Source organism: Mirounga angustirostris, unplaced genomic scaffold (genome assembly GCF_029215605.1).
Source record: "Mirounga angustirostris isolate CCGP_5_RB_7025 unplaced genomic scaffold, mMirAng1.0.hap1 SCAF_5, whole genome shotgun sequence".
NCBI classification, from domain to species: Eukaryota; Metazoa; Chordata; class Mammalia; order Carnivora; family Phocidae; genus Mirounga; species Mirounga angustirostris.
In genome coordinates, this window is record NW_026991713.1 from 153928400 (window position 1) to 153945458 (window position 17059).

General features: G+C 49.4%; 1 protein-coding gene across 11 annotated transcripts in view; it reads right to left on the reverse strand.

Moving 5' to 3' along the window:
• SYT17 (synaptotagmin 17) overlaps positions 1 to 17059 on the reverse strand; it is a 190953-nt gene that overhangs the window by 100032 nt on the left and 73862 nt on the right. The window contains exon 8 of one of the 11 annotated variants that reach the window (XM_064592593.1): positions 12061 to 13436. The exons of the other annotated variants lie outside the window; for them this stretch is intronic. Within the exon in view, the coding sequence (XP_064448663.1) occupies positions 13240 to 13436 (197 nt within the window). The 3' untranslated portion in view covers positions 12061 to 13239. Of the gene's footprint in view, positions 1 to 12060; positions 13437 to 17059 lie in introns of those variants that run through there. 11 annotated transcript variants of the gene reach the window in all.

Consider the following 17059-nt stretch of genomic DNA (forward strand, 5'->3'; position numbering starts at 1 on the left):
TGGTAAGGTCTTTTTACCTCAATTACCAGCACTAAAGGTCACCAAGATCTCCCAGCTGGGGTGGGAGTCAAAGTCTTTGGGAGCTCTGAGCTTGTGAAGAAAAAAGAACACACCAGTGGAGTTCAGGGCTCATTTTTTTCTCTCTCTCTCTCTCTTTTTAAAAGCATAAATTGTCACCTTCCCACTCAATCTGGCTGCCTGCTCCCCTGGCCCCAATCCAGCCGCCTACAAATGCACTACCCTGCTGCCTCCTGCCCATATCAGCCTTGAGAGCCAGCCAGGAGAGGAGGTGAGGAAGGCTCTGGGGTCCACATCCCAACCCCCACCCCACTCCCACTACTGGGCCCCATATGTCCCAGGAGACAGGAGGAAGAGTCTCCCAGTGTCCTGGAAGGTGGCGACTGGGAGGGCTCTGTCACCCTCACTGCCTTTCCTTCCTGCTGTCTCCCTGGTTCACATGTCCCACCATCAGACCATCCTCCTCACCAGTGAGTCCTGGCTCTGGTTTCCAGAGCTGGTGGTCCTGGGCCTCTCGTGTCTGAGCTCTGCTTTCCCTTCTCTGGGCCACGCTTGTGGCCACATGATACAGAGGAAAAAAGCACTGGGCCCTTTCTTCTATTGCCCAAACAGCGGCCATTCATTCGGTGGTGAGTATGTAACTGCTGAGACCAGCCTCGGAGGGTGTCAGTATCATCCCCATTTTACAGCTGAGGAAACTGAGTCTCGGAGAGGCTAAGTCACTTATTCCCACAGCTAGCAAGTGGTGGTATCGGGATGAACTCAGAATTCCCCAAACACTAAGCGCCTCCGGAAAACATCTTTTTTCTGCCCTTGGTTTTCCCATTTACAAGACAAATATATTAAACACCAAATTCAACCACATCATGGATTGAATGTGTGCGTCTCCCCCTCCTCAAATTCATATGTGGAAGCCCTAATCCCCAATGTCTTTGGAAGGGGGGCATTTGGGAGGGGAGTAGGGTTAAATGGGGTTATCGGGGGGCACCCATGATAGGATTAGTGCCCTTATAAGAAGAGAAAGAGAGACCAGCGCTCCTGCACCCCCACTTTTCTCTCTATTTGTGAGGACACAGCAAGGTGGCCATCTTGGACCCAGCAAGAGTCCTCACCAGGAACCAAATTGCTCAGGATCTTGATTTCGGACTTCCCACGCTCCAGAACCGTGAGAAATCAATTCCAATTGTTTAAGCCTCCCAATCTATGTTTTTTGTTGTTGTTGTTTGTTTGTTTTTTTGTTTTTTACCATAGGTTATAGCAGCCTGTGCTAGTTGACTAAGACTAAAAGTTAATCAAGCCAATAAGTCCATGTCTCCCGGGTGTCTATTTGGCTTTGAGGTCTGTGCCCGCAAGTTGCTCACAGTCTGGGGAGAGGAACACACTCACGACAATGAGTCATCATATACTAAGATACAGTCCAGAAATATGCAGAGTGCTCTGTGCCCATAGAGGTGGGGTGGGGAATCGGGTCAGAGTGTCCATGGGGCACTCTGGAATCTGACTCTATGATTCAGACTCCGAGGGGTATTCTAGGAAGTGGAGACATCCAGTTGCTCAGACCTCTAGGCTCCAGCTTGGACTCTGGAGTCCAACGGCCCCCGTTGGACACTCAGCTCTTTGTGCCTCCATTTTCTCATCTATAAAATGGACATGATGATAATGCCTACTTCACAAGGCAGCCATGGCCTGGCTCATACTTGGCATTCTAGTAAGCATTAGGTATTACTGCAGCAGAGACAGCCTGGGCCCCGGGACCCACCTGGAGCTGGGAGTGCGGTGCCAGCCTGATTCCCCTGCCCACCCCTGAAGCCCTGCAGAAGCAGCACCCCACCCCCACCCCCAGCTTCAAACGCCTTGCTGGAATTGCCTTTGCTGTGGAGAGTTCTTGGCCTCAGGAGCCAGGAAAGGAAACTTGATGGTAATGGTTGAAGAACCATAACAGCAAATATTTATGCAGCTTTTACTAGGTGCCAGGTCTCTTCTAAAGCACTTTACATTCATTAATCCCCTTGTACAATGTGATCAAAGCCAAGTTCGCAGAAAAAGTTTTGGGAAAAGGCTCTAGTCTGGCTAAACCCTCCCAAGTCTCTCAGAAGTGTCTAAAGCGTTTTTTTTTGTTGTTTTTTTTTTCCAGAGCAAATCTCGAGGTGTGGCTGAGTTGCACTCTGTGCGTATATTTGCATGTTCACGGAAGGTCAGGAGACTTTGGGTGAGTGAAGAAATGACAGATGCTCTGTTCTGCTTTGCACGGGAAAGCTGGGATCCAGAGGAGAAAGACAAACAGGGCGCATTCTCAACAAAGAGGGCTCTTGGCTGTGCACTCACCTTTGTGGCCTGCAAAGGCCCACCAGGACCCTAGAGGAACCCTTCCTAGTCACACATCAACATGCACACTCTTGCTCACACACTCACACACACACACACGCTTACACTCACACATTCTCATCTGGGTTGAAGTCACCTTCCTCTAGAAGATCTGTCTGCTCAGGCTCGAACTAGGCTTTCTGCCAGGCTGGGAACCTGGAGAGCCGGAGATCTACCCCTTGGCAGGGTCACTGGCCTCTGTAGGTCTCAGTTTCCCCAACTGTAACATGTTGGGCTGAATGGATTTCCCCGACCCTTCCTGCCAACTCCAGTTCTGAGCTCTCCAAGACGGCTGGGTTTGAAGTGATCTCAGTTCCCCTCTTGGCAGAATAAGGGTGAGCTGGGGAGAGACCTCTGGAAGGTCCTTTCTCCAAGGGAGGCTTTTGTCACAACAGAAAACTGTGTCTCCTGACCACTTCTATCGTATCACCAACAAGTGCAGTAGCAGAAGAACTAACTCTCATTCTTTAAGCACTTAACAGGTGCTACGCACTTCATCTGCACGATCTCATTGAAGATCCCCAAAACACTTAGTAGGCGCCATTATTATCCCCCCTCTCCAGGGGAGGAAACTTGATGCTCACAAAGAGGTGCCACAGGTACAAGCGAGTGGGAGAGAAGACTCCCCACTTGCTCCCACTTGCAAACTCAGCCTCAGGCCCTTCCCACACACATGGGACGGAAAGGCAAGGCCATGGGATATACAAGGCAGACCTCAAGGATATTTTGTCCACCTTCTCTCCTGCTCGCCTACTGCATGGATGAGAAGACTGAGGCCTAAGAGCAAGGATGCAAAGTCACGGTTATGGACTGAATTTTTGTGCCCCCCCCCCGCCCCGTTCATATGTTGGAGCATTAAGCCCCAGTGTGATGGTGTTTGGAAGTGGGGTCTTAGGGAGGTAATTAGAGTTAGATGAGGTCATGAGGGACGGGGGGCCATGATGGGATTAGTGTCCTTACAAGAAGAGGAAGAGAGACCAGTGTGCGCACATGCGCTTTCTCTCTCTGCCACGTGAGGACTCAACAAGAAAGGTGGCCGTCTATAAACCAGGAAGAGAGCCCTCACCAGGGAACGGAATTAGGCAGCACCTCGACTTCCCAGCCCCCGGAGCTGTGAGCAATAACTTCCTGTTGCAGCCCGAGCCAAGGAAGACAGAGTTTATGATAGATCAGAGCCCCTAATGCTTGCCTAGATAAACAAAGACCACCACTCACCTTGGTTTAAGAGGGATGCCCAGGTACATCTGAATTTCAGCTAAACAACAAATCACTTTAAGTCTATGTCCCACTCAATCTTTGAGAAATGCTTATACTAAAAGGTGATTGTTTATCTGAAAATCAATTGTACCTGGGCATCAGGTATTTTATCTGGCAACCCTATCACCCCACTGTTTCAATTCACCCCAGCACCATAACAGCCCAATAATGGGGTCTTATGGGAATCCTACACTTTCATTATGAGTTTAACGGGGATCAAAATAGTATGTCTGTCATAGGCTTATTGCAGAGGTTAAATAAATCCATACACAAAAAGTGCTTAAAACAATGCCTGGCACATAGAGAGGGCTATGTAAATCTTAACTGGTTATAGGTATTATCATTATTTTAAATATATTTTTTTAAGATTTTATTTATTTATTTGAGAGAGAGAATGAGAGAGAGCATGAGAGGAAAGAGGGTCAGAGGGAGAAGCAGACTCCCCGCTAAGCAGGGAGCCCGATGCGGGACTCGATCCCAGGACTCCAGGATCATGACCTGAGCTGAAGGCAGTCGCTTAACCAACTGAGCCACCCAGGCGCCCTATTTTAAATATTTTAAACAGTGTTTGGAAAGAACCCTCACAGTGGAGGCGACAGGCAAGATCCTCAGCCCAGAGCAGATGGGTAGGATTCAGGAATCTTCCCGCCCAGACGGGGTTCCCTCACAGTGAGCACCCTGGTCTTCCCATTGCAAAGAGGAAGAAACGGAGCTCCTTTGAAGCCCTGAGTCTTTCACGTGGGACACTGGGAGGCCACATGCCAGAGGCTGGTAATTGCTGTCCTAACTGCCCGGGACACAGAAAACCCAGAGAAGCGGGCCACCAAGCAGTGGCCTCCAGGGAGGTCATGAGAGGGACAACTGTGTCCCCTTGCATGCCTAACCTGTGGTGGCAAGCAGCATGTCTGAAAGGTCCCTGGGAACAGACGTCACAGTCAAGGTGGGGGTGGCCCCCGCACCCCTGATGCCAAATGCCAACAGAAATCCCGTTTTCAGACTTTGCTGTGGTGCCAGGCACCAAGCGCGAGCACTGCCCCACTTTATCTTATTTCCCTTGCAGAGTCGCCCCAGACGGTGTTACTCTGACCCCCATTTTCGGAAGGAAGCTGAGCTCAGAGAGGTTAAGAAATTTGGGTGAGATCACACCGTTTTTAAGATGCTAAGCTGGGATTTAAAATTCAGGACTCTTTGAGTCTGAGCGGGGGGGACAAGGCCGCTGGCTGGGGTGGGGGGAGGGGAGCCGGAAGGGCTGTCGGGAGGCTCAGCTCGGCTCCCACCGCTGCAGCCCAGGCTAACCAGGCCTCGCTGACAGAACCTCAAGTGTCTGGGAGGTGTTCTCCTCTCCTCCTGCTCTGGCCCTGGCCCCGGTGCTCACATGGGCTGATACTGATGTCCGTCTGTGGAAAGGCCTGTGCAGAGGGGAGGGTCAGGGAAGCCGCCCCCACCCTTGCATCCCGAGGCCCAAGGAAGCCACCTGCAGGCCTGAGAGGAGGAGAGAGGCCCTTCCACTGGAGCTCTCTTGGGAGCAGGCGAGAGCTGCTGGGAGCTCAGGACACACTGCAGAGCCTCCAGTCTCCTCCTTCTCCCCTCCCTTCTCTCCTCCCTCCCCTCTGCACTGCCGGAGACAGCTCTGAGTGACAGCCTGAAAGCTGACCCTGGTCCGCCCCCTCCGGGGAACTAAGAGAAACCACCGCCCTGCTTCTGAGCCACTGTGTGGCCTTGGGCATGTGCGGGCTTCTCTGAGACTCCATTTTCTCCTCTGTGAGATGGGATAGTAACAGAGCTTGCATCCGGGCCTGTCACAGGAGATAAAAGCATCTCGGGCCCCCTCAGAGGAAATACATACCAGAAGGTAAAAATAGAAGTCGGAGGCAGAAGTGGATGGGGCCTTTGTTCTTGGGCTCAGCTCGTCCCCACCCCACCCTGGCCCTGAAGGCCCTAGAACACCGCTTGCCTAGGAAGCAGCAAGGGAGGCCTAGGCGGGTTACCCTCCTCCCTTTCCCTCTACCTTTCAGGGTTTCTTAGGGGTTAAAGGAGGTGCCAGGAGAAGGTTCTTGGCCCAGAATAAGTGCTCAACGAAGAGAAGCAAACATTATCATTCGTGCACAAGTCTCGCGTGTGGTTTGCTCTGACTTAACATAAATGTGTTCAAATCCACTGGTGTTTCATTGGGAAGGTCACTGCACTTATGAATTAGTATCTCCGAAAATCGGAGTCTTTCTCTCCCCTGCTTCATGTGTTGTCAGGCAAGTCACTCTGCCTTTCTGAGGCCTCAGTTTCCTCCTTAATAAAATAGGGGACACCAAGAGTACCTACCTCACAAAGAATCAATGAAATCATTTGTTTGTAAGACTCAGCATAATGACCTCACTGATATGAGGAATTCTTAATCTCAGGAAACAAACTGAGGGTTGCTGGAGTGGGGGGTAGGGTGGGAGGGATGGGGTGGCTGGGTGATAGACACTGGGAAGGGTATGTGCTTTGGTAAGCGTTGTGAATTGTGCAAGACTGTTGAATCTCAGATCTGTACCTCTGAAACAAATAATGCAATATATGTTAAAAAAAAAAGAAGAAGAAGATAGCAGGAGGGGAAGAATGAAAGGGGGGAAATCGGAGGGGGAGACGAACCATGAGGGACGATGGACTCTGAAAAACAAACTGAGGGTTCTAGAGGGGAGAGGGGGTGGGAGGATGGGTTAGCCTGGTGATGGGTATTGAGGAGGGCACGTTCTGCATGGAGCACTGGGTGTTATGCACAAACAATGAATCATGGAACACTACATCGAAAACTAATGATGTAATGTATGGGGATTAACATAACAATAAAAATTTTTTTAAAAAGACTCAGCATAGATGCTGGCAAATAGTAGGTGTTCAACAAAGGATAGCAAATTTCGCTACCATTATCACGGATCCAGTGCAAGCCTTCTCCTGGCAGGAGACCCTGCATACTCCCCTCCCTCCCCTGCTTCCTCTCCTGAAATGCCCCATCGGGTTCTCTGACACTCCGTGTGGCTGGCACCCCCAGGGAGGACTTGAACCTGTCCCAGGCACTCACTTCTCTCTGGTATACCTGCTGCCATGCCTTCAAGGTCTAACTGCGGTGCTCTGTGGGCACCGGGTGGAGAGCCTGCCGAGGCCAGACTCAGGCTGCAAACACAGCTCAGGCTCAGTCTCCTCCTCATGCCCCACGTCTACTGGTTCCTCAAAACGCTGGGCTGCTGCACACCCCAGAGCGTGCATGTGTATTTATTTAATTTTTTTTTTAAGATTTTATTTATTTATTTGAGAGAGAGAATGAGATAGAGCAAGCATGAGAGGGGGGAGGGTCAGAGGGAGAAGCAGACTCCCTGCCGAGCAGGGAGCCCGATGTGGGACTCGATCCAGGGACTCCAGGATCATGACCTGAGCCAAAGGCAGTCGCTTAACCAACTGAGCCACCCAGGCGCCCTGCATGTGTATTTATTTAGGAAGGACATACACTTATTATGTCCGTGTTGTGCATCGATGACTTACTGTACTTACTTACTGATCAGGTCTGTTATAAAATACCCCTCCCCCAAACTGACATATATTTTTTTTGAAGGTTGATATAAAACATAAATATAAAATTTGCATCTTTTCTCCCCACTCTCCATCATCTGGTGCAATGCATTTCGGGAGCCCCTGCTGTCACAGAAATCAAGCACCCTCCAAGTGGGAACCCTCCAGGTGGGGACGAGGGTGGTCTGACAGATGCCACTGGAAATTCTTTTGAAAAGTGGAGGATCCTTTGATTTGGCAAATGAACTAAATGATCTGTGTTGATAATGTGTCAATAGGTGATGGCTGAAAAGTTTTGGTAAATGGGTTCATGCCCCCTCTCTGGATGGAAACAAGCGGAGTGTTCGTTATTCGCCCAATCCCATGCACTGGGGTCTCCTGGGAGCTCGTTCAAAAAGGCAGAATTTCGGGCGCCTGGGTGGCTCAGTTGGTTAAGCGACTGCCTTCAGCTCAGGTCATGATCCTGGAGTCCCTGGATCGAGTCCCGCATAGGGCTCCCTGCTCGGCAGGGAGTCTGCTTCTCCCTCTGACCCTCCCCCCTCTCATGTACTCTCTCTCATTCTTTCTCTCTCAGATAAATAAATAAAATCTTTAAAAAAAAAAAAAAAAGGCAGAATTTCAGGCCCCACCCCAGACCCCCTGAATCAGAATCAAGGGGTTGTGTGTATGTTACAGTTTGTGAAGCATTGTTCTAGGCAGGGGTAGGCAAACTTTTTTTTTTAATTCTATTTTTAAATAAAAATCGTATATATCTAAGGTATGCAACATGATGATTCAATATACCCATGCACAGTGAAATGCTCCTACAGTCACACTGATTAACGTAGCATCTCCTCACATGGTTACATTCTTTTTGGTGATGAGAGCATCTGAAATCTACTCTCTTTGCAAATTTCAGTATTCAGTCCAGTATCATTTTCTGTATTCATTATGCCGCGCATTAGGTCTCTAGACTCATTCGTTCATCCTACTTTATTGTAACTTAAACTTCTGTAGAGCCAGATAGCAAGTATTTTAGGCTTTGCCGGCCACACGGACTCAGTCACAACTACTCAACTCTGCCACAGACTATAGGAATGGACCTGGCTGGCTTCCAATAAAACTTCATTTACAAAAATAAGCAGCAGGCTGGATTTGAAGTCCATGGGTCCAAGTTTGCCAAACCCTGCTTTAGACCTCAAGTTTACTGACCAGAAAGTAGGTAATTTCCTTACTTAACAAATCAATCTGTCATTTGGAGGTTGTAGAGGTCTCTTCGTAACATAGTATATACATTTTCTGTCTTCCTAAAGTCGTATTTTTTGTGTGATGGCATTACCCGCCCTCCCACCCCCAGATACACCTCCACACACACTGTGCTCATGGTGGTCTGGGGATTCAGACCACCTCCTCTCCCCTCCTTTCCCCTCCCCTCCCCTCCTCTCCTCTCCCACCTCTCCTCTATCATCTATCTATCTATCTATCTATCTATCTATCTATCTATATCTATCTATCATCTATCATCTCCGTTAGTTTCTTAGCTTTAAAAAAAAATGCTCTTTATTTACCAATAAAACAAAGTCCCCTGCGCCCTCACCACCGTTATAAAAGGGACAGTGGAGGCGAGTTCATTTCATGGCTTTCCCCTTCAGGCATCTGCTGCAGTAGGACCACATACTGTTATGTAATCCCATAAGCCTCAGTTTCCTCATCTGCAAAATGGGAACAAATCAGTTCTTGCCTCACACAAGTGCTTAGAACAGTGCTTGACATGGTAAGTGCTTAATATACATTAGCTACCATTAGATCATGATGCAACCTTCGAAAATACCGTACAGGAAGGTATATGGTTTAGCGGTAAAACCACCTCCCAAAGGATAACCCTGGCCAACCTTGAGGGCGATGCTGTCAGTTTTTTTTTCTAGGCGTTGATTTTAGTTTTTACATAGTGATGATCATTCCTGAGTTATTTATTTATTTATTTTAAACATTTTTTATTTATTTATTTGAGAGAGGGACAAAGAAAGTGAGAGAGAGCACAAGTGGGGTGAGGGGCAGAGGGAGAAACAGACTCCCCGCTGAGCAGGGAGCCCGATGCAGGGCTTGATCCCAGGACCCTGGGATCATGACCTGAGCCGAAGGCGGACGCTTAATGACTGAGCCACCCAGGCGCCCCTGTGTTATTTATTTTTTTTAAGACTTTATTTTTAAAAAAGATTTGAGAGAGAGAGAGCATGTGTGTGCACGGGGGTGGGAGGGGGGCAGAGGGAGAGAATCTTCAAGCACACTCCCCACTGAGCACAGAGCCTGATAAGGGGCTTAATCCCACCACCCTGAGAGCATGACCTGAGCCAAAATCAAGAGTCGGACACCTAACCGATGGAGCCACCTGGGCGCCCCTAAGATTTTATTTTTTCAGTAATCTCTACATCCAACACGGGGCTTGAACTCACAACCCCGAGATCAAGAGTCGCATGCTCTACTGACTGAGCCAGCGAGGTGCCCCAATCCCTGAGTTATTTTCAATGGTCTTTTTGAACATTGAAAAGGGCAGGTAGCCCAGTGACAGTGGCAGGCCGCTCAGAAAAGAAAGGAGTCCTTCTTTCCTCCCCTGCTGTGATTCCCAGTGTTTTCAAAGTGAAATATCAGAGCTCCAAACAGCTGTTCCTGGCGCCCTGGGACTCAGCATGTCTGAGCTGGGCTGGCAGAAGTCATAGCTTCTGTCAACTCCCGGGGGTGGACTGAAATCCTGAGGGGCTCTGGAGTCCCAAGAGACGAGAGGACTCAAGGACTGGCTGTGGGAAAACAGATTCGGCTTTCAAACTTCACCCCACCGCTCCCACCCCACCTCCTCCCTTTGAACTTGGGTCCCCACACTCCAAAGAGGGTGAGTAGGTGGCCGGTGAATCTCCTTTCCCATCTTCCAGCTGAGGAGGAGGAGGAGGAGGATGCTAATGGGTAGCCCACGACAGGGCACCTTGAGCCCAAGTTTCAATAGAAACCAAGTCATTCCTTCACCTTTCAACACATTTCCCTAGTCTCCTGACAAACTCTCTCCTTGGAGATGAGGACAGCTCTGACATCCATCCTACAACTGTCCCCTCTGGCCAACCAGCAAACATCGCCTGATGTGTGCCTCGCAGGAACAGTCTGCAAGTACATGTGGAGATGGTGCGGCCATTATCCAGGCTAATCCTCAAATGAACCGTGCGGGCTAACAACAGTCACCCTATTTTCAGAGAGGAGAGTCCAGCGAGCGTAGTTAACCACACCAGAAATTCATGGTCTCGCAGTTCTGGAGGCCAGAAGTCCAAAATCAAGGTGTCCGCAGGGTTGGCTCCTTCTGAGGGCGTGAGGGACGGATCTACAACCTTCCGTCTCTGCCCATCATCTTCCCTCTGTGTGTGTCTGTCTCTGGGTCCTAATCTCTGCCCCCCCCCCTTTTTTTTATAAGGACACCGGTCATACTGGATTAAGGCCCAGTCAATGGCCTCACTTCAACTTGACTACCTCTGTAAAGACCCGATCTCCAAAGAGGTCACACTCTGAGGTACTGGGGATCAGGCTGCCATCTTTTTTGAGGGGGCCACAATCCAGCCCATAACAGGCTCCCGAGTCCGACGGGCCTGAGCTGGTATCCTACTCTACCACTTACTGGCCACTTAATGTCATTAAGCCCTGGCTTCCTCCTTCGCAAAAGGGAATTAAGAACATCTTCCGTGTGGGTTTCCGCATGAGGACTACGTGAGATATTTGGCATTTCCCATGGTGCTGAGTCAGCCCTCTTGTTATTACTGATGAGGGAGGCGGATGCCGGGGATGCTCCACCTCAGAGCACACTCTCAGGCCCTCTGACTTTCCCTGTGGCTGCAGCGCATGCAGACCTCACACTCGGCCGAGAACATGGTCCCCCACCTGCCACCCCGTTCTCTGCCTGGGGATTTCTTGGTGCTACTGAAGCTTGCTCAGCCCTCACAGGACAGTCCTAAAGGGCCAAACATTTTATGTCTCCAGGGGCAACCCTCAGGCCCTGAGGGATAAGCGTCGGGAGTTACCCCAGCTTCCCCATCATGATCACTGTCAAGTGTATTCTCCGGGGTCCCCAGCATGACTGCTCCCCAGCTGCCCACAGTGCTAGTCAAGGCAGCCTTCATCTGCTTTTCTCCTTTCTCTGACTTGTTCTTCCATTTAATGCTTCCTGGCGTCCCCTCCCCAGTAAACAAGCAGCACCCAAGTCCTTGCCTCAAGGTCTGCTTTTGAGGTACCCTTAACTAAGATAACGAGGAGACCATAGCTCAGAGAAGTTATATGGCTTGTGCAAGGATACACAATTAGAGAGAGGTGAGTCCATGATTTGAACCATGGTTTCTTTGGCTCCAAAGCCCATGGGCTCAGTCACTGGTAGTCCCTCCTCTCTAGTGCCCAATGCCTGCTATGTTCCCGTCCTCCTCATGCTCTTTGTTCTCTCATGGTTTTTTTGTTTTGTTTTTTTTTTTAAAGATTCTATTTATTTAGTTGACACAGAGAGACAGAGAGAGAGAGACAGCAGGGGGAAGGAGCGGGGGGCAGGGGAGAAGCAGGCTCCCTGCTCAGCAGGGAGCCCGACGTGGGGCTCGATCCCAGGACCCCGGGACCAGGACCCGAGCCAAAGGCAGACGCTTAACCGACTGAGCCACCCAGGTGCCCCTGTTCTCTCATGCGTTTATCCTCTTCTGGACAACCACGATAAGGAAGTCATTTTGTAGTCTCTTTTTTTCTCTTGAGAAACTTAACCTAACCTTGCCCTCCTGCCTTCCCCCTTGACCTCCCTGCCACGTCAGGGCTCTGAGTCATTGGGATGGTTTGTTATGCAGCAGCGGTAACCGCAACACCTTGCACTCTTCATGCCCCGTGTTCATGAAGAAAAAGATAACTCAAATGCATGGCACAAATAAATAATCTTTAATTTCAATAAATAGCTCCCCATTATGCCAGACAAGAGGCTGTGGGAAAGATACAGTAGCATCCAACAGGGAGAGATCTATCCTAACTACACTAATTCCTTAGCATGAGAAAAATGACTTTGGTTCACACACAAACACAGAGAGATGCTCAGAGTATGACAAGGAAGGAGTCCTCTTGGACGGGAGCGCGGTGGCCATTTTAATCCACGTAACTGTCCTTTGCAAGTCTTTCGTGTGCCACAATCACCATGAATCGTCAAAAAAGGTTACTTTTGCTCTATCATATTCTATTTACTTGACATACACACATGCTGTTACTGAAGGTGGGGTCATGACAGACAGGAGGACACTGGGTGAAATTTCACTGGGAGGGGCAGAGAGAAGGGAGTGCTCAGGACTGAGGTCCTGCCGACCACCTTGCTCACCAGGAGGACACACAGGGACACACACGTGTTCACCTGTGAGGGCACACACGAAAACATTCCCCATGGGGGGTCCTTAGGAATAAGCTAACACAAGGACAAATTCAGTTAAGCCAGGGAAGTTTCTTACACTGGAATATTTTTTGAGGCCATTTGGTTTCTCCAAATAGTCTAATCTATCACGTCCACTAAAGAGAAGACAAAGTACTTACACTTTTGGGGGAAGGTATCAGGTCTGAAGAACCCCCCCAGGGAACAGCAGCCCGTTCAGAAGCCACCCAATCAGCAGGTGTGCCTTTTGGGTGTGGGGGTCGGGCCTCCCACACACTGGCCAAGCTCTTGGAGAATTTCATCTCGATGGAGGCTGGCACCCTTGGGGAGGCCCCTTCTCTGGCCTGAGGGTTGAAAGTGCATTTGGGGGGAGGGGTATCAACAGGAGCAAGCACTGCCAGTAAGTCTCACAGCAGAGCCCACTCAGCTCGTGACGTATAGATGGGGTTTCTAGAAAGTTCTCAGGCTTTGCCCACTGAGGGCAACCATTCTGTGTTCAATAGTCAGCTTCCTCTCAGTTCTGAGAGGATTTAGTGTGTGTGTGTATTTGAGTGTGTGTGCGTGTGTTGTGTGGATGTAATAGGCATGTGACACGTTTTCTGTCTGTCTTAAATTTTCCTCCTCTTTTTTTAAACAAATGAAAGCTGCTTTTCCCACAGCTCTCAGGTCACCTCCAGCGAGGCAGGAGACACGCGGTCACACTCGGCCCGGGACCTCAGGCTGTGCCACTGCTCTACGGCTGTGCGGTGGGTGTTGAGCATTCGCCGCCAGTGGTTGGATTCGGAGGGGCCCGAAGAGTACTGGCCGATGACAATCCTTCCGATGAAGTCGTTGCTGCTCTTCATGTTGTGGCCAAACACTAGGGAGCCAGAGGGGCGAGGGCGGCGGGGAGGAGGTCGGAGGAAGGAGAGAAACGGAACAGGGAGGCGGGAACAAGACAGAGGCTGTTAGTCTACACATTCCTCAACTGCAGGCACGGGCCCCTTGCTTTTGGGACATCATCTGTTTCTTTTAATGGTAAGAACGCCCCACTTCCCTCATCTCATCTGCCCGTGAGTCCCTTCACGCCAGGTATACCAGGTGGCCGGCTGTTCCTCACCATGCCAGGCATGTTCCTGCCTCCTGGCCTCCGCACTGGCTGGTCCTTCTGCCAGATAGCGGCGTCCCCTATAATAGGCAACTTTAAACTCACAGCCATTGCCCTACCACGCTGTGTACAGAGCACGATAGGTGGGTAGGTCTAGGGGGACAGTCAGCTATCCCTGAAGTCTGGTTGAGTAGTTAACCCAGGGTTTCTCAATGGCGGCACTGCTGACGTTCTTTGTCATGGGGGCTGTCCTGTGCAGGATGTTGAGCAGCACCTCAGGCTTCTATGCACTCGACGCCAAGAGCACCACCCTCACCAGCTGTCACAATCCAAAATGTCTCCAGACGGGGCCCAATGTCCCCTGAAAGGTCAGTTCATGCTGGAGAAGAGCCACTAGGTTAAGCCGTGGGCCATGGGCCAGATATCCTCGGTGACCATTAGGCTAGCTCTGGGACCCCGAGACAAGGGAAGGAATCTCTCTGAGACTCAGTTTCCTCCTAGGTTAAAGAGGAACCTTGATAGTGCTTTACCTCATCTGTCATTGTGAGGTTTTGGAGAGAGAACGTCTGTAATGTCTCAGCACACAGTACCTAGATAAGCACTCAGTGAAGGTTATACGGCTATTTTGATCCCAAATCTCTGTCTGTGGAGCTTTTATAAAAGAGGCTTTATGTTTCCTCTGTTCCAGGCAATGGAGGCAAGCTTCCTGAGAGAAACGGCCATGGCAATTTCTTCTACCCCTTGTTGTACTGCGTGTCTCTTTGGAAGGCTTCTCTGTTAATTCCAATGCAAGCTTAATTTGTGTCTTTCAAGCCTAATGAGATGGTTAGCTTGATTTATCTTCCCAGCCAAGTTCTGCCTAATTCTTTATCTGTGTGTGGGTAGTCCGGGCATGTCATCTCACGAACGGGAAAGCAGGCTGCATCTGGGTTATAAATGAAGGACTGCAGAATGGGAAATATCACAGATTCACCCAGCATGAGCCGAGCAAAAGCGGGCTGGATCCCAGGAGGGATGCCGATTATCAAATAAACCAGCTAAAATATGCAGCCAAAAACAGAACTTGAATGCTAATGAGCCTCCGTTCTCCCCTGTGGGGTTCACATCAAGAATTCTAAATGATAAAAATTGGAGGGGGGGCGCGCGGAACGGGAAGAAAAAAAGAAAAGTGGAAAAACAAAAACAAAACCCCATCCATTGTCTAAATACCAAAAAGACCCAGGGTGAACAGGCTAGCCTGTACCAGTCAAGTCCAATACCACTCCAGTGTCCAGTACCTGTCAGCAATGTGGACAAAAATTGGACCCTGTATATTTTTTGTAACTTGGTAAAGTGTTCAGGACACATAGGGGGATCTTGTTTACATGAAGATCCCTTACAGAAGAGAAAAATTAGGACAGTAATCTTTGCTTAATAAAGGACATTACTAAGGAGCTCTCTGAGGCATTTGAAGTTTTTTTTTTTTTTTTAAAGATTTTATTTATTTATTTGTCAGAGAGAGAGGGAGAGAGAGAGAGCACAAGCAGGGAGAATGGCAGGCAGAGGAAGATGGGGAGGGAGAAGCAGGATCCCCACGGAGCAGGGAGCCCAATGCGGCACTTGATCCCAGGACCCTGGGATCATGACCTGGGCCGAAGGCAGACACTCAACCGACTGAGCTACCCAGGCATCCCTTGAAGTTTTTTTTTTTTTTTGAAAAGGTAACACTCAGGTTTGTTTTGAACCACGCCTAGTGGGCAGTGTAAGGTTTGATCTCACCAAATGAAAACAAGTTACCAGAGTCCCCTTCTCTGTGGGCCTTGGTAAAGCAAGATAGTAACAGGAGGCCATTTCAGGCTCTATTTGGTTTTCTTCCTTGGGGGCAAAATGTTCTATCTTCCTATACCTCTCCAAAGCTCAAGAATGAAAATGCAGAAATATCCTAGTAGATGAATGTAGGTTTCCCTTGGGAAAAGTTTTTTTTTTTTTTTTTTAAAGATTTTATTTATTTATTTGAGAGAGAGAATGAGATGGAGAGAGCATGAGAGTGGGGAGGGTCAGGGGGAGAAGCAGACTCCCTGCTGAGCAGGGAGCCCGATGTGGGACTCGATCCCAGGACTCCAGGATCATGACCTGAGCCGAAGGCAGTCGCTTAACCAACTGAGCCACCCAGGCGCCCGGGAAAAGGTTTTAAGAAAGGAAATCTCAAACACTCTCATGTATTGCTTGTGAAAGGGGAAGCTGGTTCAACTTTTAGGAGAGGTTCACAGTATGTACTCGAAATAAAAATGTTGTTAACTTGTTTTTTTGTTTTTTTTTTTTTTAATTTTATTTATTTGACAGAGAGAGACACAGCGAGAGAGGGAACACAAGCAGGGGGAGTGGGAGAGGGAGAAGCAGGCTTCCCGCCAAGCAGGGAGCCCAATGTGGGGCTCGATCCCAGGACCCTGGGATCATGACCTGAGCCGAAGGCAGACGCTTAACGACTGAGCCGCCCACGCGCCCCAAAAATGTTGTAACTTGTGATCCAGCAATTCTATTTCTAGGAATTTATCCCATAGAATTATCTGCACAAATGGACAAAGATATACATACAAGGATATTCTCTGGATATTGGATATTGGATAATACCTGGGTTATTAGAGCCTCTAAGCCAAATCGGCCCGCCACCTGTGTTTTGTAAATAAAGTTTTACTGGAACCCGGTCAAACCCGTTTGTTTACACAATGCCTGTGACTGCCAGTGCACTACAGAAGCAGAGCTGAATAGCTGCAGAAGAGACTGTGTGGCCCACAAAGCTGAAACTATTTCCTATCTGGTCCTTTGCAGAAAAGTTTGCCAACTCCTGCTCTAGAATAGAACATTGTGAGAGTGAAAAATGTAAATAACAAAAAAACGTCCATGAAGAAGTGTACCTGAGGCTGTGGTGCCCTGTCCACCTCTCCAGCCCACCCTAGAGGCTACCCCCAGCTCTCAAGCACCCGGAGCCCTCTGCCGGGGCCACGCCAGTCTATGCTAACGATGACTTATGGTCGAGTCCTTGGGCCACTCTATGAATAGCACTTTGACCTCTGCAGGGGCTGGAGACTAGGGTCAGCCACTTGGACGCCTACGGGACTGATCGCCTGATCAATATCCCAGACACCAAGGCTTGCGTGAACTTTTCTGGTTGGCGCCCTTTCGAGTGTGTGTCTCCCCACATCATTCCTGGGACAATGAAGTGCTGTCCTCACAACTCCACTGGGAGAGGGCAACTGGAAACTCGTATCTGTTCTCGCCTGGACTCTGCCCTGTGTGCCTCTTTCCTTTGCTGATTTTGGTCTGTTTCCTTTTTCTGTAATAAAATGTAACCATGAGTATAATAGCTTTGCTAAGTCTGTGAGTCCTTCCAGCGAATCACTTAACTTGATGGTCTT